Below are 20,769 nucleotides of genomic sequence, written 5' to 3'. Positions count from 1 at the left end.
AAAATCCAATGGACCGAGGAGCCTGGTAGGCTGCAGTCCATGGGGTCGCTAAGAGTCAGACACAACTGAGCGACTTCACTTTCACTTTCCACTTTCATGCACTGGAGAAGGAAATGGCAACCCACTCTAGTGTTCTTGCCTGGAGAATCCCAGGGACAGGGGAGCCTGGTGGGCTGCCATCTATGGGGTCGCACAGAGTCGGACACGACTGAAGCGATTTAGTAGCAGCAGTAGCAGCATGTGGATATTAGCTCCCCGATCAGTGATCGAACCCACATCTCCTGCACGGGAAGGTGAAGTCTTAACCACTGGACTGCCAGGGAAGTCCCCTGTGCCATATATGCTATTTAATCATTCATTCTTTCAACTCCATGAAGTAGATACAATTATTATCACCTCTCTTTTGCAGATGACGGAGAAGGCAATGGCACCCCACTCCAGTACTCTTGCCTGGAAAATCCCATGGATGGAGGAGCCTGGTGGGCTGCAGTCCATGGGGTCGTGAAGAGTCGGACACGACTGAGCGACTTCACTTTCACTTTCACTTTGCAGATGAGGAAAGAGAGGCACAGATTGACTAAGCAATTTCTCAGGATCATAGAGCCAGAGAACAGTACAGCCAGCACGCAAATGCTGAGTCTCTTAAGCACCTCACAGTCTGACTGCTGTATTCTGGTCACTTTTGCATGTCCCCAAGAGCTGCTGGACTCATGTTTGCCCAGATGAGGGGCAGGGGGACAGATGGTGCTGTGTCCAGGCTACTGGCCAAGGGGGCTTCTCTCCTTCTCTGGAGGGTGCTGGGAGCCAGCAGGATGCTGCGGGTGGGACCCTCAGTGAGCAACTGAGTGCAGTAGGTTGGGATCTCTGCAAGAAGCTTCCATGTGTGTGCTAAGTTGCTTCAGTCATGTCTGACTCTTTGCAACCCTGTGGACTGTAATCCACCAGGCTCCTCTGTCCATGAAATTTTCTAGGCAAGAATGCTGGAGTAGGTTGGCATGCCGCTCTCCAGGGGATCTTCCCAACCCAGGGGTCGAACCCTTGTCTCATGTCTCCTGTATTGGCAGGTGGGTTCTTTACCACTAGTGCCACCTGGGAAGCCCTGAAAGAAGCTTCTGCAAGTCAAGGTGAAATTCGCTTAGTCATGTCCAACTCTTTGCGACCCCATGGACTATACAGTCCATGGAATTCTCCAGGCCAGAATACTGGAGTGGGTAGACTTATCCCTTCTTCAGGGGATCTTCCCAACCCAGGAATTGAACTGGAATCTCCTGCACTGCAGGCGGATTCTTTACCAACTGATCTATCAAGGAAGCTTCTAGTATTGGCTAAAAAGCTGTGAGAAGAGCACAGGAAGTCTGCGGGATTCTGCCCCTGTGGGTGTACATAAGTGTCCTGCGGCTCTGCGGAAGGGTCTTACACCCTTTAAACCAGGCTCCTGCTACTTTAATAAAATTTAACCTGTGGTCTTTGAAAGGTGTGTATTTTACATCCTTCTGCTGTATTATCTTTAGCTCTCCTGTTACGTGAGAGTATTGTTTTGTGCCTGAATCATCTCTGTTCATTTAATCATCTCTCCTAATCTCTCCGAGAATACCAGTTCTACCTTTTTTTTAATCTTGTCTCCTGAAAAGTGTTTTATTTATATCTCACATTTTATGCAGCTCCACTTTTAATCTTTTACCACCTTTTTATTATTTTATTTTTACCCTTTTATATTTTAGTTTTGTCACACTTTTATCCTTTTGCTTTCTGACATTTCGGTTTTACATTTTTCACCTTCTCTAGCTGGAGCTGTTAATTATTTATTTTAATTTTTCCTCTCTCTGGGTAGCTTTCCTTTTAATCTCGTCCCTTATTTTCATTTCTCTCTTTATTACCTTCCTTTTAACCTTTATTTTGTCCTCCTTCAACTCTCCTTTTATCCTTTCTATTTTTATCCACATCAATATTCCTTTAATTGCTCATCACTCTTCCTTCTATCCCTTTTGCTCCTTTTATTTATGTCTTTTTATTTTTAATCTTTTTTGCTTTATTCTTTTTTATTTTTATATAACTTACAAGTGTACAATATGATGATTCACAATTTTTAAAGGTTAAACCCGATTTATAGTTATTATAAAATATTGGCTATATTCCCTGTGCTGTCCAATATATCTTTATAGCTTATTTTATTTTTAGTCTTTAATTTATTTTTTATACTTTTTCCCCTGTTCCTGATGAGATCTTTTGACTTACTGGTTTTATAGTTTGATATTTGTATTTTATTTAGTTAACCAAAAGTCAATCAATAAAGGCAGGCAGGATGTATGGTTTTGGGGAAGATATCGTGGGGGGTCTCACTCCCAAAAGGTGGGGGTGGGGAGGTGTCTCCCCAGCCTTCTCCTTCTGGTCCCATCAGCAACATGTTCAGAACTCTTAGGTCTTCATCACCTTTAACGTGGATCGTTTTAATAGTCATAAGCCTGGAGACTGAGGATGAGATTCAGAGGTTAAAATCGCTCCTCAGATGCTGGCAGTGCCCCTGGAGTCTGCTGCTCCCTGGATTCTTGGGAGAATGGAATGTGATATCCCTTCTTCGTCCATGGTGTCCAACACCCAGTCACTGAGCATATACCCAACACTAGAGAGAGGGCACAGGGCCTGGCTGGGCTGCTGCTGGTGGGAGGCAGGCGGGACAAGCCTTGTCTGAGTGCCACGAAGGCCCAGGGTGGGGTTCCCAGCCCTGCTCTCAGGTTCCATCCTGTGACAGCCTTACTCTATCTAAGTGCTCCAATCCGGGTTGAGCTCCCTTTTTTTTTGGTTGAGAATATCCTCAGCATGTGGTCCTGATAAACATATTTGCTTCATTACAAGGAGAAGCTGACCGGGGCCAGACTGTCCTCAAAGGGTCTTGGTCAGAATCCACTGGGCTGTGACCGGGCTGCCCCCTGGTCCAGCTTGGGTCCCAGGAGCAGTGCTGCACCTCTGAGAGTGTGCGTCCTGAACCTCTGGACACCCTGGAGGCCTTCCAGGAGGGGCTGGCGTGCATGGAGTGGGCACAGTGGTGGCCAAAGGAGGCCAACTGCCTGGGCGTCCTGCTTACCCTGAGCTCTAAGATGCACGGAGCTTGGGAGACCCCTGGAGCAATTCCTTGGGTTGAAATGGTCAGAAGAAGGACACACTATTTAGTCCAGGGCAGTGGAAGGAGGAGGACAGGGAGAATGGTCATGGCCATGGCCAGGAGCACTTGGGTCAGGACCCTGTGGGGGTGGCATGTGTGGGGGCCCACCGCACCTGCTGGGCTCCCTGGGTATGACCATAGCACCTGCCAGGCTGGGGTGGGGGACTGCTGGGAAGGGCCTTTTTCCTGGGAACTGGGTTGGAAGAAGCAGACTCAGGTCCTGGTGCAGAGAGCAGGTCACCCCTCCTTCTTTCCCACAGCTCCTGCACAGGCATCAGGGGCTCAGGGAGCGGGTGGGGCTGGGATACAAACAGGCAGGCCTCTGGAGCAGGGGCTGGCCAAGCAGGTCCAGGCAGGAAGGCTGGCCTGCTCTACCTTTGGGAAGAGACAGCCCAGTTACCTCCTGGTGTCTCTGACCTGTGACTGTGAGCAGTATTGCTATGTTTCAACTTCTCTCTGGGGGCTTTCTGAGGCACCCTCAGTGTTTCCAGCTTCCTTCAGCTCCCCTCCCTCATCTTCCAGCCTCTCAGCAGCCCCATAACAGGCAGCTGGTCTATGCGGGGCGGGGTGATGGAGGGGTCCCTCTAGCCCCAACGGCCAGCCCATCTCCCAGCTCACAGGGGGCCTCCTGAAGGGCTGCAGCTCTTACCAGCACGGTGGTGACGATGAGAGACCTGTTGGTCAGAGAGTCGGTGACATTAGGGCCTCGGCCTTTGGCGACCTCCGTGATATTGAGCCCCTCGGCGGGACTCCACACTCCCACCTGGATGGACAGACGATGCAGTACAGGGGCTGAGTCCACAGTGTCTCCACCCTTTCTTCACATCAGCAAGCAACTCATCTTGTTCCCACCTTTCAGGAGCATCGTCATCACTGACAAGTTTTGAGCCAACTTTTCTGACAGCCCTGCTGCCTTCCTCCTTCCCAGAGGAAGCCCCTGAGATGTCGAGTCTCCTGAATTCTCCTCCCTCCCCATTTGCTGGCAAACCCATCCCAGATGGAAGGGAAATGCAGAGGGAGAAGAGGAATATAAGGAGAGCCCAGGGAGCACAGTGGAAGCCAGCCTGGGGTAGAGCGGATGCCATGAAGTCAAGTTAGTGTTAGGGTCAGGTCCTGTCCTGGGTCAGTCATTCCAAGCCTGGGGGTGGGGGCCGGCCTCCCGCCTCCTAGGGAAGAGTTGGGCACCAGCTGCTCACTCACTGGGTCTCAGCCTGTGCCAGCTCTGGGGCCAGATGCCCTCCAGAGCCCAGGACAGGGCCTGGAGCGAGGGAGATGTTCCCTAGGCATGTGTGGAAGGACAAGGAGATGTGTTTTGTGCAGGAACTCAGTTTGGGCAGGATGCTGGTCTTTGCGGCTATTTCAGGGGGTGGCAGACAGAATGGAACACCCTCATAGAGGGCAGTGGATGCCAATGGATTTGAAGGCAATTTGTTTTGTAGTTTTACACCTAAAGTTGGCAGATGTTCTGACTGAGGTGGGCTAATCTCTGTTCCCATAGTGCGTTTGTGGATGTCAGGCCTGGGGCTGGAAGGAGGCGAGGAAAGATCAAGTTTACAAATGGTTCTCAAGCCCTGGGTCTCTTGAAGAGCCTTTGGGATCCAACTCTGCCCCTCTCTGTGCCCATCTCAGCGCCTCTCAAGGAAGGTTCTGGCCTGACCATCCTGTCCTTGGCCCAGTTGCTTGGGGGCTGGGAGCACGGCACTCAGGAAACCTAATCAATTAAACAGGGAGGCCGAATGCAAACATCCCATTAAGAGAGCTGTGCAAAGCAGATAGCAGAGAGACATGTAATTATGCTTGGGTAATTCTGCTTTAATCCCCCCAAAGCCACTGGCTGGAGCTGGCTGGATCAGCTATGACCCGGCTTAGTAAATAGAAGTGATGATAGAGAAGTGACGAGAGGCAGAATGGCTGTGTTTGGGGGCTCAGTACCCTCTCTGGGCAGCATCTTTCTCTGTGCAGACCCCCAGAGCCCAGAGGAGAGAAAACAATCAGACAGTATCAAAGAGGTTCTTCTCTCAAGGGGGCCAAGCACAGAGCCCAGCCCCAGCATGAGGGACCCTAGTGGCAGGCCTGGGTGCAGAAAGCTGTCAACAAACAGCTGGCTGGCAGCCTGGTGACCAGCAGGAACCCTTGCTCCAGCAAGCAGCTATTGAACTCCTACCCTATCTCCCATGGGCATCGGAGAACAGTTAAGACTGAGGAGGACCCAGCTTTCAGAGACTCTCTGCCCACTATCTGGGAGGCTGTGACCAGGAGCCTCTGGTGGGGCCTCTGCAGGTCAGCTGGTGTTTAGGTATAGTAGAGAGGTTTTCTTGAGTATTAGTTGTGGTCTGTCTGCAGTTGCTGGAGGGCTGGTAGGAGCTGCGGGTAGGCTCAGATGGCAAAAGTGCTCTGATGGGCAATTACTGATGCCTGCCATAGATATGAGAGTGGGAGGCAGTGGCATACATGCCATCTAATTGCCATCCTTAGAATTTCAGGCTATCCCCAGAGATGGACAGTTGAGAGAGCAAAAATGAGACAGCTACTCGAGTGACAACTATTACAGTGGTCCTGCCAGAGGGGGAAGCGGGCTCCGCAGCACTGCAGGAGTCTAAATAGGAGCTGGCAGAGTGCTTGATAAGCTATAGTTTGAATAGAGTTAGACCAACAGGGCTGGATCATCTTAGGAAGAGGGGGTATAGCACCTTGTCCTTAGGGGACTGTTGCTATAAGGGAAGTGGTGAGGTTGTCCCGGCCACCTGGCCCCAGGACAGTGGCCCCATGAGTCCGTGGGAAACTCAGGACTAAATGGCATCACCTTGGCCACAAGGTACAACCCAGGCAGAGCTGGGTTTGTGCCTGTGGGAACGAACCAAGGAGACAGAGGCCATTCCTATAACCGGAGAGACGGCATGGGCAAAGGCCTGGAGGTGCGGGAGGGAGGGATGTGGCTGGGCCTTGAGGAATATTTGGGAGGCAGTGGAGACTAGTCCTGGAGAGGAAACCGGGGCATTTCCTGGAGAGTCTTCAAGGCTGGGGTGAGAGGCAGATGCTGAATGCCTCGGCACTGGGCAGCCACGCACAGTCCCAGGGCAGAGTGGAGCTGTGCATCGGGTAGCTTCATCTCTGTGTGCATTTGGGATGGATGGAGGGTCCAGGAGTGGAAGTGGCAAGCCAGGTTGGGGTGTTAAAAAAAATCCTCAGAAGAGACCTGGACCAGGGAGGGCAGGGGAAGATAGGAGAGGAATCAGGGGCCCCTGAAGGATCACAGGCACCAGGGGTGGCCCCTCCACTTCTGCATTTTATACACCCCCTCTCCCAGGGTTGGAGATGTGCCCTGGTGGCTCCCAGGGACCAGGGGGTGTGGCTGAGCCTTTGGTCCTGAGGTCTGAGGAAATGCTGAGAATCAGGGCTAATGTTAAATCTCCTCAGCCCAGCAGCCTGACTTTGTCACAATATTGCTTATGGATCCCAGGGGTCAGAACTGGCCCCATTACGAATATTTCTATGGTAGCCAGATGGGAGGCCAGCCCTGTGGGCTTGCTTTTCCTTGTAATTCCCAGAATCACAGAGGTCTTAGAAGCTTAGCATAGGGAGTTCAGAATCCATGTGCTTCAACCTCTCTCCAAGGATAAGAATCACCTCCAGTCTCCCAGACAAGCAATCCCTTTGTTCAATTTTGCTGAAATGTCTCCAGGGACAGTGAGCTCACTACTCCCCAGGCAGGCATCCGTGAGTCATTAGAGAGTTTCTCTTACCCAAGGACACGTCTGTCCCTCTGCCCCATGACAGAGGACTTAGAGACAGTCTGTGTGTCCCATGAGCCTTTCCCAGGTTAAGCATCTCTCTGATGGCCCTTGCTGACAGGGTGGTCGTTTGAATATCTGCCACGGCCAGGCCACTGGGTTCTGCACCCCTCCAGGCTGAGAAGGCCAAGAGGGGCCAAGGCAGTGGCCACACCAGGTCGTGTTGAGCCCCGAGGGGGTAGCTGGATGGGGTCTTGCCCTATTGCTCAGGGTCTCTGCCTGGGATCTGTCGTGGGGGATTTAATAGCCCCTGCTCCTTGGCCCGCCCCCCCCCCCCCCCAACTGCTGAGCTCACACACCTTCTCCAAGCCGTCTTCCTTCAAGCTGATGATGTCCAGATCGAAATCCGTCCGTAAGCCACTGGTTTTGTTGAAAACAATCCGTCCAGTTAATCCTTCCCATTGAGCCTGCCGGAGGGGAGAGGGCAGAGCGGCAATTCCTCGGGCTCATAAATCATCATTCGGTACAACTGTACAATGCTTCATTTTAATTACTCCTTGCACTGATACTGTTCCCCCAAGACCATGATTAATTAATAATCACCTCCATCATTGCTAGGGCTGTGGTGCGAGCCAGCGATTTCCATAAATTCTATTATGTTCTTTAGCCAGCTTTACACTTGCACCTTCTCGTGTACAACATCGATCTCAGATGCGCTCAGATGAGCCCCCGCCTCGAAGCCATGAGAAGGGGAGAGTCCGGTCCATGTCAGGTCCCCAGGGAGGGGCAAAGAGGCAAGTGGGTAGACTGTGGCAGGTGAGACCTGCCGAGGGGCAGAAAGTCAAGGGGCCAAGCCAGCTCTGGCTGTAGGACCAGACAGAGTAACCCCCAGAGAGCCAGGGCTGACAGAGCAGGTCTCTCACCCAACTCCACTCATGTCCCAGTTAAAAACGGGTCAGAATACAGGGTCCAACCTCAGTTAGCTGTGTGACCTGGGGATTTCATTCTGCCTTGCTGCCTCAGTTTCCTCATCTGTAAAACGGAACTAATAACAGTACCCATTTCACCAAAACACTATGAGGGCAGAATGAAGTAAGTCTCATGAAAAACTGAGAATGGTGCTTGGTACAACCTGTTGTTGTTGTTGTTCAGTAGCTAAGTCGTGTCCGACTCTCCACAACCCCATGAACTGCAGCACGCCAGACTTCTTGTCCCTTACTGTCTCCCAGAGTTGGTTCAGAATCATGTCCATAGGTACAACCTGAGCCCTGAATAAATGGTAGCTTTCTCTACTTTTTCTTGCTTTTAGCATCATTAACAGAGAGGCAGGCAGAGGTTCAGAGAAGGAACGGGTCTAAACTGAGAAAGGCTCTGTCTTCTAAAGCCAGGATTGGGAAACGATGTCTGGTGATACACACGGATCCATTTCCTGTTAAAGTCACACCCGTGTATTTACCTGTTGTCTCTGGCTGCTTTTGTGCTGTAGCTTCAGAGTTGAATAGCTGCAGTAGAGACTGTCTAGTCTGTTGTTGCTTTTATTTAGTTTCTAAGTTGTGTCTGACTCTTTGTGACACCCATTAGATGGTAGGTATGCCACCACCATGGACTGTAGCCCGTCAGGTTCCTCTGTCTATGGAATTCTCCAGGCAAGAATACTGGAGTAGGTTGCCATTTCCTACTGCAGAGTATCTTCCTGATCCAGGGATCGAACCTACGTCTCCTGTATTGGCAGGCAGATTCTTTATTACTGAGCCACCTGGGAAGCCCTGGTCTGCAAAGTCCAAAATATTCACTCTCTGGCCCTTTGTACAGAAAGTTTGCCATCTCCCCTTCTAGCCAATACCTCTCCTGTGGGCCTAGAGCATTAGTGCTATAAGGACCTTCCTACCACTCACCCCATGCAGCCTCTGCTGAAGCCCCGGGAGATGCGCTCAGTGGGTGCCTCACCCCACTGGGGTCATGATCCCTGCAGATTCTGAAGAAGGCTCCATAGCCTCTCCATGGCTGAAGTTTCCCCAGCGCCCAAGCTTACAGAACACACCAGTTCATGGGTTCCTGGATCCCTGAAGGCCCATCTGTAGACCGAAGCTAAAACCCATGGGAATCTCCGAGCACTTGGGCAGCTGTCTGGCACTGTAAAGTCTTATAAGGGTGTAGATGGCATGTGTTATGCTAGCTCAGGCAGAGGGGTGCACCTCGAAGGGCTCCAGGGGGCTGGAAATCAAAAGTGAGTGGAACATGGACTTTGCATAAGGCATCCAACCTCTCTGAGTTTCAGGAAGAGGACAATGACCTATTTCACAGGTGGTGACAAAGATGTATCAAGGGCTTAGCACAGTGCCTGGAACGCAAAGCCCCAGCTATGATTTCTCCTTTGTCCCTTCCTCCTGTGGGGCTCCCTTGGATTAGGGCTGGCCCTTGGCTGGGGGCAGGGGGGAGGATGATCACGTGGGCCACCTCTGTAGACACCTATCACAGAAGGCTCGTCCGTGATTAACTTCCCTGCATGAGCTCATCTGGTTCGCATCACAGTCCTATCAGGTGGGTGTCATGATTGTCCCATTTTACAGTCATGGCCACTGAGGCTCAGAGACAGGCTGAGCTCTGCAGGTCCCAAGTAATGTGGTGCCAGGCAGATCCCCTCTGTGCTGAGCAGAGCTGAAGGGCTGGGGTCACTGTGTCCAAGCTGAGTGGGGGCAGTTTATGAAGCCCAGGGAACTGCGGACTGGACTTGGGGATGGAGATTTAAAGATGCACCTGCTTCAGAGAACAGACTGGTGGTTAACAGTGAGGCACCGGGTTGGGGGTGGGCATAAAGTGTGGAGGGTCAACTGTATAGTGATAGACGGTAACCAGACCTTCAGTGGGGACTACTTTGTAACCTACACAGATGTGGAGCTACAATGTCCTACGCCTGAAACTTACACGTTATACACCGTTTTGTTCTTGTTTAGTCACTCAGTCCTGTCCGACTCTTTGCGATCCCATGAACTATAGCCTGCCAGGCTCCTCTGTCCATGGGGTTCTCCTGGCAGGAATACTAGAGTGGGCTGCCAGGCCTTCCTCCAGGGGATCTTCCCGACCCAGGGATCAAACCCGCGTCTCCTACATTGGCAGGCGGATTCTTTACCTCTGAGCTACCAGGAAGGCCATTAACTATTTTACTTCAGTTAAAAATGCATCAGAGAAGGTGAAGGCCACTGTGTATGACCTCACAGGGAAGCTCCGCTCCCTTGAGGCTTCCCAGTCCCTCCGCCTCCCCCCACCCCCCACCCGGTCTCTGCCTGGGCCCCGCCCCCTGAGGCTATCTCCCCGGTCCCCTGGGGAAATCATGGCAGGTCTTCAGACCTGCGCGGGAGGGAAGCCTTCCTCCCTGTCAGCTCCAGAGGACTTAAATGTCAGCAGGTGTGCGGCCTGTCTGTGGGCGGGCAGGCAGGGGCAGGGCCAGGGCAGGGGGCCGCTGGAGCTCCGCCCCGTGACATTTCCCAGCCCTCCCGCCTCTTTCAGCTGCCTCGGAGGACTCCCTAAATGAAAGATGCTTCACAAGCTCTGAACTCCGGCCTGGTATTTTCCAGCTCCTCTCGGAAATGCCAAGTCTTTAAAATGATTTACTGTCACGCAGTCAGATGGGGAGACGGGAGACTTGGAAATGGTTTGAGGGAAGACCGGGTGCTGGGCTCAGGCAGCGGGCTTGGGTCTTGGGGGTGGCCAGCTGTAGGGCCATCCGGGAGCCCCACAGCTGCTCTGGGCCTCAGTCTCCACTTCCCCCACATGGAGTTGAGACAAAGATGTTTCTGAAAGTACTGTGTGAAGGAGAGTGTGTGGTGAGGGCTGTTCACTGGGCTGGGGCCAGGAAACAGGAGAGCGGATACTCCAGCAGGGCCCATCAGTCCTGGGGTGGGAGGCGCCTTTCTGCTCTGCAAGCCATCTGCTCCCTTTGGGGCTTCAGGACTGAGCCTCGAGCATTCCAGGGGGTTCTCTGAAGCTCTGTGGCCTGGAGATCCTCTGTAGCTGGAAACCCACCAGGGAGCAAGAAGCCTCTTCGAAGACAGTCGTGATGATAGAAATAGTAACAGCAGCCAATCCGCTCAGCATCTGCTCTGTGCCAGGCACTGTCCTAAGCGCTTCACACATCATGACTCACACCTACGACCACACTGCTGTTGTCTCCATTGTGCTGGAGCAGCACAGAGAGGTTCAGTAGCTTGTCTAAGATCACACCGCTGAAAAGTGGTTAAGTTTCAAAGTCACTTATGTCTGGCTCCTAAGGGTCTTAGAGTTGTGGCCCTGGTCACTGAGAAACCCATGCCAGTCTCTGGCTACTGGGTTGGAGGCCTGCAGAGGTAGGAGGCTCAGGGGGCGGGGTGTGAGGCCTCCGTGCTCCCCAAGAACAAGCTGACGACTGGGCAGGCCAGCCAGGCCTCACTCAGGGCACTGCACCATCAGACTGCCTCCACAGTTTTGAGGGGTTGGATGAGAAGGAACCCTCACGGTCCTCTTCTACCAAAACAGCTGACACCAGAGTCTCTTCTAGGTGTGAGGGAACCCGTGCCAAGGACTTAACTGCTCCCTCACTGGGACTATGACATGGTTTGCCGGGCGAGGAAACTGACACTTGGGAATGTTCAGGAGTTTGTATAAAATCACACAGCTGGGAAGAGGCAGAGACAAGCCCAAAGGCATGTGTATCAGACTCTAAGGCCATATGCCTTTTAGTGTCGTTCTAAAATACAGGAGGTGTTACTGCCCTTGTCCCAAACAGTGATGGTGAACTGGGATCTCTAGGGGAGCAGTCCTGTCTGCTGAGTGGTGAATTTCTTTGTTATTTCTCCTCATTGTGCTGCCTTCCTTTGCCAAGGGATTACATTCACTAATGGAATGCCTTGATTGACGTTTCCCTAGGCGGTGAGCTCTGTGCATGCAGTTGCCAGTCTGTTTTAACCCCGCTGATTCCCAGCACAGGCTCAGTGCTGGCCACTCAGCAGACCCACACACATAGTTAGTGAATAAATGAATTGAATGAACTCTCAAGGCAGTCTGCTTCATTCCTGGTTCATTGTGATGGCTACAAAGACGTGGTCTATGCAAAGCCCTCCTAGGGGGCTTCTCCTAAGTGCACTTGACATTGCCGTGGATAGGTCGCTCCTTCTGACCCAGGGATCTCACCCCTACACACCTAGATCTCACCCCTATGTGCCTTCCTCATCTACCATTACTGGGACTTGACTCTGCCCAGTCCTGGGCTATGTGCTCTGCTTACAGTTTTTTACACTGTTTTTCCAACAATGCTTTGAGGCAGGGACTCTTCCTAGTTGAGGAGACTGAGGATCAAAGAGTTAATCATCTTCCCCAAAGTCACACAGCTTTTTGTCCTGGACCCAGGGTACAAACCCAGGCCTGTGTGTCCCCATCTGTAAAATGGGAACAATAAACTCTGCATTTGTAAGGACGACCGTGATGGAGAGTCTGAAAGGAAACGTGGGCACTGTGCGTCTCCATGGTCATCCTCTCAGCAGCAGGACATGTTCTCTGGTTTTTTGAACCGGATGGGACTTCTTCACAGTTGCCATGGTGCCAGGAGAGCCAGGTCCCACTAGGGACCGCAGGCTGATGGGCCCATGATGTGAAGAGGAGTTTGTGGGGCTGATTACAAGTTACTGAGCCGCCTCTGCCCTCAGCACTAAGCCTCATCCACATGATGCCTCATTTTGTCCTCACAGCATCTGCAGGAGATGGGCATGCTTCATACCCGGCTCAGCAAAGTACGCTAGCTTACCTGAGGTCACACAGCTGGAGGCAAAGACGCTCAGCTGTTTAAGGCCCAGGCTGTGTCCTGCTGACAATGCCAACCACCCACTGAGCACCTACTGTGTGCCAAGGATGCAGCCTCTCTGTCACTTTGTAAGACTGGTCCTTGCTGAGCCCATTTGCACCTGAGGAAACAGCTCTGGCCCAAGTTCACATGGACTAGACTCCCAAACTTGGGCCCTTGACCGCTCTGTGGCCCCCAGTCGATGGACCTGGTGGGGGTGGGTGCAGGGGCCACTCACCTCCTTGATGAAGTTCATGAAGCGGCCGCCGAAGCGCCAGGCCTTGTGCCGGTGGCACTGCAGGGAGTTCACGGTCATCTGGGGTGCCCGCTGGTAGCATACAGACACGATGTGGACGGCATCATACAGCAAGGCTGCATCCGTCTGGAGGGGAGGCCCAGGGCTGCCTGAGAGTGGCTCAGGCCCTGAGAGTCCTCAGCCCACCCTTCCCTGTCTCCCTTTATCTCCCTCGCCAAAAGCATGGTGTCCTGGAGAGGGAAAGGCCCTGTCCTGGCTCCTGATGAGAGGCCAGGCTTGGGGCGTCTCTGCAGCTCTGCAGACACCTGACTCCCTCCCTCTGCAGCTCAGATCTTCTCTGCCAGGCCCTCCACCCCCGGCGTCTCTCTGTTGCCTGGCCCTGTCCACACGTTCACCTTTCCAGCCTCCCCAGCTTCCTGCCCACCACAGCTGAAAGTCCTCCGCATCCAGGACATTGTCCCCAGTCTCTGTGACCATCTGTTTATGTGCCTGCACTCCCACACTTGGGTCGGGGGAGGGGGCCTGTGTCTGATTCCTGAGTGTCCCTGGCCCCTGGCCTCAGGTCTAGCAGACGCAGCGTAGGTCTTAAGAAGGGAAGTGGTGGGAGGGAAAAAAAGAAACTGGGAGGAAGGAGAGAAGGGAAGGAAGGGAGGGAGGGAGGGGAGCCCCCGGGTCTGGCGCATCCAGCGGCAGTACCATCATCACCCCATCCAGCAGGCCGGACTCTGCCCGGGGAGCTGCCTGCAGCCGCTCCATGGACCACTTCTCCACGATGGCCGAGACATGAGGGTTGTCCACGTTGAGGATCCGGAATCCCGTCAGGTTCACGCCCGAGTAGCGGTAGGGCTCCAGGTCTAACGCGTAAAGATCCTTGACAGAGAGAGTTTCAATAAACAGAGATGTGACCCGGCTGTGAGCTCCAGCCCTACCTCCCACACTCCCTACTGGGGCCCCAGAGCAGCTGTAGCTCCCTGCAGAGTTCTGGGGGAGGGAGGCTCAGGGGGAGCTGATGGAGCACTCAAGGGGGCTCTGCACTTAGAGTTGGCCAGACCTAGCTGCCTGGTGGCTGACCCCACGGACTCACTGCCAGACCTCAGACACACGGCTCAGCCTGTTTCTTCATCTACAAAACGGGGATCGTGCCTCCTTTATAGGCCCCAGTGAAGCAGTTCATATGAAATGCCCAGCCCGGAACAGCAAAGAAGCTTGATAATGGTCATGACCGTCACTTCCTCTGATGGGGAAGGCTTCCTTTGGGAAGACAAAGGGCACTGGGTCTGGGCATCTCCAAGTTACCCAGAGGGAAGCTGAGGGAGGATTTTATTCCCCCAAAGAGGGTATTTTAAAATAGTCTATTCTGAAAAATTTATGATTACCAAATGGGGAGCGGGGGAGGGATAGATTAGGAGTTTGGGATTAACAGATACACACTACTATATATAAAACAGATAAGCAACAAGGATCTACTGCATAGCACAGGGAACTGTATTCATTGTCTTATAGTTTATAATGGAAAAGAATCTGAAAAAGGAGAGATATATAGGTGTATATGCATAACTGAGGCGGCTTCCCTGTGGCTCAGATGGTAAAGAATCTGCCTGTAACACAGGAGACTAGGGTTTGATCCCTGGCTCAGGAAGATCCCCTGGAGATCTCCAGCCCGCTCCCGTATTCTTGCCTGGAGAATTCTCTGGATAGAGGAGCCTGACGGGTCCATGGGGTCATGGGGTCTGACACGACTGAGTGATTTACACACACACACATGCATAACTGAATCATCTGTTGTACACCTGAAACTTATACAATGTTGTAAATTAACCATACTTCAATAAAAAGAATTAAAATTGACTCTTGTGCCTGGGACTGAAGGAGTACAGGGCCCTCTTCTCTCTCCTCGACCTCACATCACCAGCCAGGTCCCCTGACACCCTGCATCCTAGGAGCAGTCAGCCTGTTGGCCAGGTCACATCCAGTTTGGTGCAGGGGTCTAAAAGCTGGGAAGACAGGTCTTAATGCATGGGGGCAACCTAGCTTCAGCTCTGGGGCACCGTGAGCTGGTGAGGGGAGGGGGCAGTTGGCTGCAGAGGGAGGAGCCAGATGCTAGGCTGAGAAGGGACGGCAGGAGGTGGGTGGTGTGGGGAGCTCAGCTCAGTTCCCTGAGATGACCTGGAGGGGTGGTGGGGGTAGTGAGAGGGAGTCCAAGAGGAAGGGGATTTATGTATGCATATAGCTAATTCATGTCGTTGTACAACAGAAACTAACACAACATTGTAAAGCAGTTATCCTCCAATTTTAAAAAAAGAAAGAAGAAAAGAAAGAAAAACTTCCCAAACTTGGAGATAAGGGAGATGGAGACCAGCATGTCCTTCCAACGTGACGTGGACACATCGCTCGCCAGGCCCTCCGGGGACTGGATTCTCTGGGAGAATTCACCTGGCTTTGACTGCACTGTCAGCCGCTGGTTAAAGGCCCAGATTCTGAGTTAATGTGTAGACTTTTGCCCATAGAAAAGATAATCCCCAAGCTGGTGGTTTTATTGCCCTGTAGGACATTAATCCATTTTGTACCTAACTTAGCTGACTTATCTGATGTTCTCCCTACACCAAATACCTATAAATACTCAATCCTTCAAATGCTCTTTGAGCCAGCATTGTCATCCTACTGGCTCCTTTGTTCATGAGTTGAATACATCTTTGACTCCTGTTCATTCTATATTTGCATAAGAGCCATGTTACTTTTTGAAACATATACGCTGATAATCTAGATGGGCCTCATTCCACTAGTAGGGAAAATGAGTCTTAAGGTCGTAGTCTGAGGTCCTCCTCATCTATTGTCTGCTCTTTTCCACACCCTCCTCCCATCCAGCTGCCTTCCACTGTTCTCCTCTCTCCTCCGCTCTCACCCCCCACCCCCACAACCTGGCCCATCATCTTTCCCAGGTCCCTCAACTCAGTCAATCCATCCAACGCTGGGTCAGAATGGTCCGTGGCTGCAGTCGTCAGGAGAAACATCTGGCCCCATCACAGTCCCAGCTTCAGTTGAATCCATGATGGTTCATGGAAAGATAATGAGGAATAAAACCTGGAGCCCACAGAGCAGCTCTTTCGCAGTGTGCTGGTCTCCTCTGGTCTCTGCTGCTGCTGCTAAGTTGCTTCAGTCGTGTCCGACTCTGTGCGACCCCATAGACGGCAGCCTACCAGGCTCCCCCGTCCCTGGGATTTTCCAGGCAAGAACACCGGAGTGGGTTGCCATTTCCTTCTCCAATGCATGAAAGTGAAAAAGTGAAAGTGAAGTCGCTCAGTCATGTCCGACTCTTAGCGACCCCATGGACTGCAGCCTACCAGGCTCCTCCATCCATGGAATTTTCCAGGCAAAATGTTCCTAATTCATGCGGAACTCCTCCTGTAATTCCAATTGGCCTCTTTCTGAAATACACAGTATTGGTTTCCCCTTTAAGAGTTTAGGGATTAGGGGAGAGGCTGGGGGCAGTTTTGAGCCCAGGAAACAAAGTTTAGTCCCAGCCTTGCTCAAATGGGGCCCTGATTCAAGACCAGGATTTGGGATGCGGGAGGGGCTGGGCGGAAGTAGATGGAGGAGTCCCCGTGGAATTGGCCAGAGAGTGTCTGTGTGGCCCCAGTCTCGGTGGGGAGTGAGTGACGGGTGGGCACTGTGCTCAGCCCTTCAAGTGGAGTGTGTCATCTGATTCTCACGATCCCCTGTAAAGTAAGTATTCAATAGTATTCCCTTTTTGCAGAAGAAACACGGACCAGAGAGGGTGATGTGGCTTGCCTTAAGGTCGCAGAGCTCAAGGAAGCAGTGCAGAAATTGTTCCCAGGTCCAGCTTAGTGGGGTGTTGGAGCTGGCTCCCATCCGCTTGTAAGAGCTAATCATCAACACTTCCCGACTATGTTCAGTGACATTCATTGGTAGCTTGACATTGGCCATGGTGAGACAATGCACACCATGAAAACTGGCAAGCATTACAAATCTGGGTTTCCCCCACTTTTGGATAGCTGGTTGTATGCATTTACCAGTGCACAGTGTCTGTTCTATTTAAAACGTCCTGTGTTTATGTCGCCAGTGGTTGTCAAACACAAGATACGCATCAGAATTGCTTTTGGAGAACTTGTTTTGGAAAGTACGGGCCATTGAGAATGTGGGGTGGGGCTGCAATCTGTGTTTTGAGAAGCTGCTCATCTAAGCTATTACTCCTGACCGGGAAACACACAGAGACGGCTCTGGGCTTAGAAGCGGAGACCTGTGGAGTCAGAGATGGAGAGCAAGGCAGGGGACACACAGGAAAGAGGCCTCTCTTCCCACAGCTGCTCCCTGAGAATGGCTCACTGGGCAGCCCCAGGTGATGGTTATGAGCATAGATTGTGAGGCCAGGCCATCTACTACTCTCCTTACTTCACCTGCCTCATCTGCAAAATGGGTATGAAAATAGTACCTGCCATATAGGGTCATCCTGAAGAAGAAATGGGTTAATAGACATACTTAGAACATGTCTGGTGCATGGTAGACATCACAGAAATGCTGATAAATATTCATACTCTGCCTTCTCTGGCAGCAGGTTGTGACAGCTAATTGACTTGCCCCCCAGGACACGACTGGGTTCTTGGAGGAGAGGAGCAGACCTGAGTTGCATCCTTCCTGCCTTAACTCTCTTGGCAATATAAAAACAATCACATTGAACTAACATTTACTGAGCACCTACAAACCTCAGAACAGTTTGTAAGTGCCTTATGTACACTAACTCACTAAATGTACATTTCCGCCTTACAAGAAAGGTGTTATTATCACTCCATTTTAGAGGAAGGAACTCAGTCACAGAGAGGTTAGATCTTTTGCTCACGGTTGTACACTTGTGAGCAACAGTGTCAAAACGAGTCTGCCAGCTCCCAAGCCCTCCTTCTGTCCCATGACCAGCCTTCAGTTCCCACCCACTGGGTATTCCAGTCACCCTCTACATGGCATTCAGAGGGGTCTTTCTGAAGAATAAACCCAACCCTGCCACTCCCCTGCTTGGCATATTTCAATGGCTTCTTCTTGCCTTCTCAGAATAAAGCACAAATTCCTTAGTGTAGTTTGCCAGGCTCTGCACCCCTCCAGCCTCGCTTTTCTTCCCACCGCCTCTCAGTTTTTTGCCCCAGGAGCACCAAACCATTTTCGCCTCCCTTCCCCATTCCTCGTGGCCCCTTTCCCCATCATGCAGCTTCTCTGTGCCAGTGTCTTTGTGTGTGCTCTGTCTATCTCTGGGCTGGAACATCTATCTTCTCAACCCTTCTTGAGTGGGTTCACTCTGAGATTCAGCTCAAGTGTCACCTCTTCTGTGAAGCCTCTCGTGACTACTACTCTAGATACACATGATCAGGTGGGTCAAAGGTGCTTCTGCTCTTATCTTGGGACATTTTGGCTTTCATCTCACTCATGATAACTCTCTATGTCTGCATCTGTCTTCCCTAGAAGCTCCCATACCAAATACTCCCATCAATCAAAGTGGATAGAAGGATCAGCTGGCTGGGTAGCTCTCTGGGAAGAGCCTGGAAATGAGAGAGTAGAATTTCATAACCTCCTCTCAGAGGGAGCTTTCTATGGGGCTAGAAGTTAGGAGTGATTTGGTAAATTGCCTGGGGTGGTGGATGAGCCCCTCAAGGGACTGCTTTAGAAATGACAGATCTTCCCTAAACTGCCTTTGAAGAAGGTGGGTCTGGGGAGATGGAGGGATTTTGCTTTGTAGAGTGGTGAATGCAAGTTTGGGGCCAGAGCTGAATTGCCTGGGACACAGAAGAAAAGCTGAGCTCTGCCCGCAGGGGGCGCCCTTCTCGCTCTTCCCCTGTAATGAGGCTCAGCCTCTTCTCCAACTCAGTGCTGATACCCAAAGCCTGAAAGATGCCCATCACGAGTCTACCTAGGGCCTCCTTGACTTGGCTCACCTCCCTGAGGACCAGAGGCCCTCTGGACTTAGTGGGGAGGGCAACATCTCTGGCCTTGGTGGGGCTCGGGTGCTGGCGACATCAGCCCTTCCAGTTTCCAGATGCAGTGCTGGGTTGGCTGACAGTCACACAGTGGCTGTGGCCAATCACAGCCTGGGATGGGGCATGATGGGGTGTCGCTGCTGGGGTCATCTTCATCCCTGTCACTCTGAGCCTGGGCTCAGCTGCAAAGTGTTGCAAGGCTTGTGGCACCGAGTGCCACCATCCATGTGACATGAGGGCAGTGACAACGGGGAGCTGGAAAAGAGGCCTCTTTGTCTGGCTACAATTTTTTGTCCAAACTGCCCTGGGCTGAGACCCCATGTGCTGTACACAGTGAACTGTGCACAACCTTGCCGCTTGGCAAAAAGTTGCTGTTCTCCATGCCAAATGTTGACACATTGAATTCAGTATCGACGAGGGACCTTTTAGAAACATTCAGCATAACATAATAGACTAATTCATTAGCACCCCATGGGTCTGACTGGGTAGAAGCTGAAGCTCGGAAAACATCGCCTTAAGGAATGACAGATGAAAATATCTTTCCCATGATATAACTGTTATTGCCGGGAAGTGGCATTAATTGTGATTGCTTATCTATTAATTTATTATAATTCTTTTTTCACCTCCAGGCTTTTACCTACACATGACATGGACCAGGGGCTCAGCTGGGGCTGATTAACGTGGGGTTATCTGGGAATGGCTCAAAGCTGGCTGGCACAGATAATGGCAGCTGGGGTAATTAAAATGTCTTCTGCGTGGGAGAAGCAAGTTTGGAGAATTATTTTGAGGCGAGGAATTGGTGACATGGGTTTCCTAAAGCAAAGGAGATAAATGTCAAATGCCATTGCCCTCCCAAATCCAGCCAGGACTGACCAATGAGCACCAAGAGGCAGAATCACGAGGTAGGCTCCTAAGCCAATGGAGCTGGAAGGAGGACCTTAGAGCTGGAACCAGAAGCAGAATGTGGGGACCCGGGGAACATAGCTGATGCCCTGGCATATGGGGAGCTTCTGGGAGATGCCCTGGTACCTGCCCCCTCCAACACACATGCATATTCCACTGCAGAACTGTTTATATTGCAGCAACTGTGTCTCCAGAAGGATCGGCTCTCCCTGACCCTCAGAGAGGTGGGGGGAGGGAGGGCAGTGGGCTGGAAAAGAAGTCAGGAGCCAAGGTTTCTGTCATTGATCTGCTGTGGGGCTCGGGGCAGCTCACTCAACCTCTCTGGTCCCAGGTTTCCCCATCAATCACAAACTGCTCTGTGAAAAGGAAAATCAGTAACGTGGAGAAAGGGCTTTAGAACCTGTGAAGTGTGGGTGCTGCAGGGATTTGTGGAGGCTTTGTCCCCCCCATTAGTGTCAATCACGTGATGCCTGGACCATCATGGCCTGTGGAATCTGAGCCTGAGCCAGCCAGAGGAAGCCAGGCGACACTGCATGAAGGCTCTTGCTACAAGCCTAGCAGAGGGCTTTGGAGTTGGACAGCCCCCAGCTGGTCAAAAATCCTTGCTCTTCCCCTTTCTTACTGAGTAGACTCTTTGAGTCTCAGTTTCTACTTTTCTGTAAAACTGGAAAAGTCATACCTTCCTAGGAGAGTTCTTCTGAAGGATGAAATGGGGTATGCTGAGCACGTAAAAAATATAAGCAGGAGTTATTTTATCGATCTATTTAACTCTTACATAGTGCTAAATGCCACACACTTTTCATAGGGCTTTACTGATGTCAACATACCTGCTTGATGCTCAGCCTAACAGTTGTACGAGGCGGTACTGTTGCTGTGGCCATTTTACAGATGGGGATGAGGCACAGTGAAGTGAAGTCACTTGCCCGTAT

At 51.8% G+C, this 20,769-nt stretch overlaps 1 protein-coding gene across 1 annotated transcript in view; it reads right to left on the bottom strand.

The window, feature by feature from the left end:
• Window positions 1-20,769, bottom strand: part of GRIK3 (glutamate ionotropic receptor kainate type subunit 3) — a 252,701-nt gene that overhangs the window by 56,052 nt on the left and 175,880 nt on the right. Inside the window, exons 6-9 of the mRNA XM_005893256.3 lie at window positions 13,656-13,829; window positions 12,942-13,085; window positions 7,251-7,358; window positions 3,810-3,923 (exon numbers count right to left, since the gene is read on the bottom strand). Of these exons, the coding sequence (XP_005893318.1) occupies window positions 3,810-3,923; window positions 7,251-7,358; window positions 12,942-13,085; window positions 13,656-13,829 (540 nt within the window). The remainder of the gene's footprint in view (window positions 1-3,809; window positions 3,924-7,250; window positions 7,359-12,941; window positions 13,086-13,655; window positions 13,830-20,769) is intronic.

The sequence above is a fragment of the Bos mutus genome, chromosome 3, assembly GCF_027580195.1.
Source record: "Bos mutus isolate GX-2022 chromosome 3, NWIPB_WYAK_1.1, whole genome shotgun sequence".
In the NCBI taxonomy this organism is placed as follows: domain Eukaryota; kingdom Metazoa; phylum Chordata; class Mammalia; order Artiodactyla; family Bovidae; genus Bos; species Bos mutus.
Note: the sequence above shows the minus strand (reverse complement) of the source record. Positions and strands in the feature narration are given on the sequence as shown.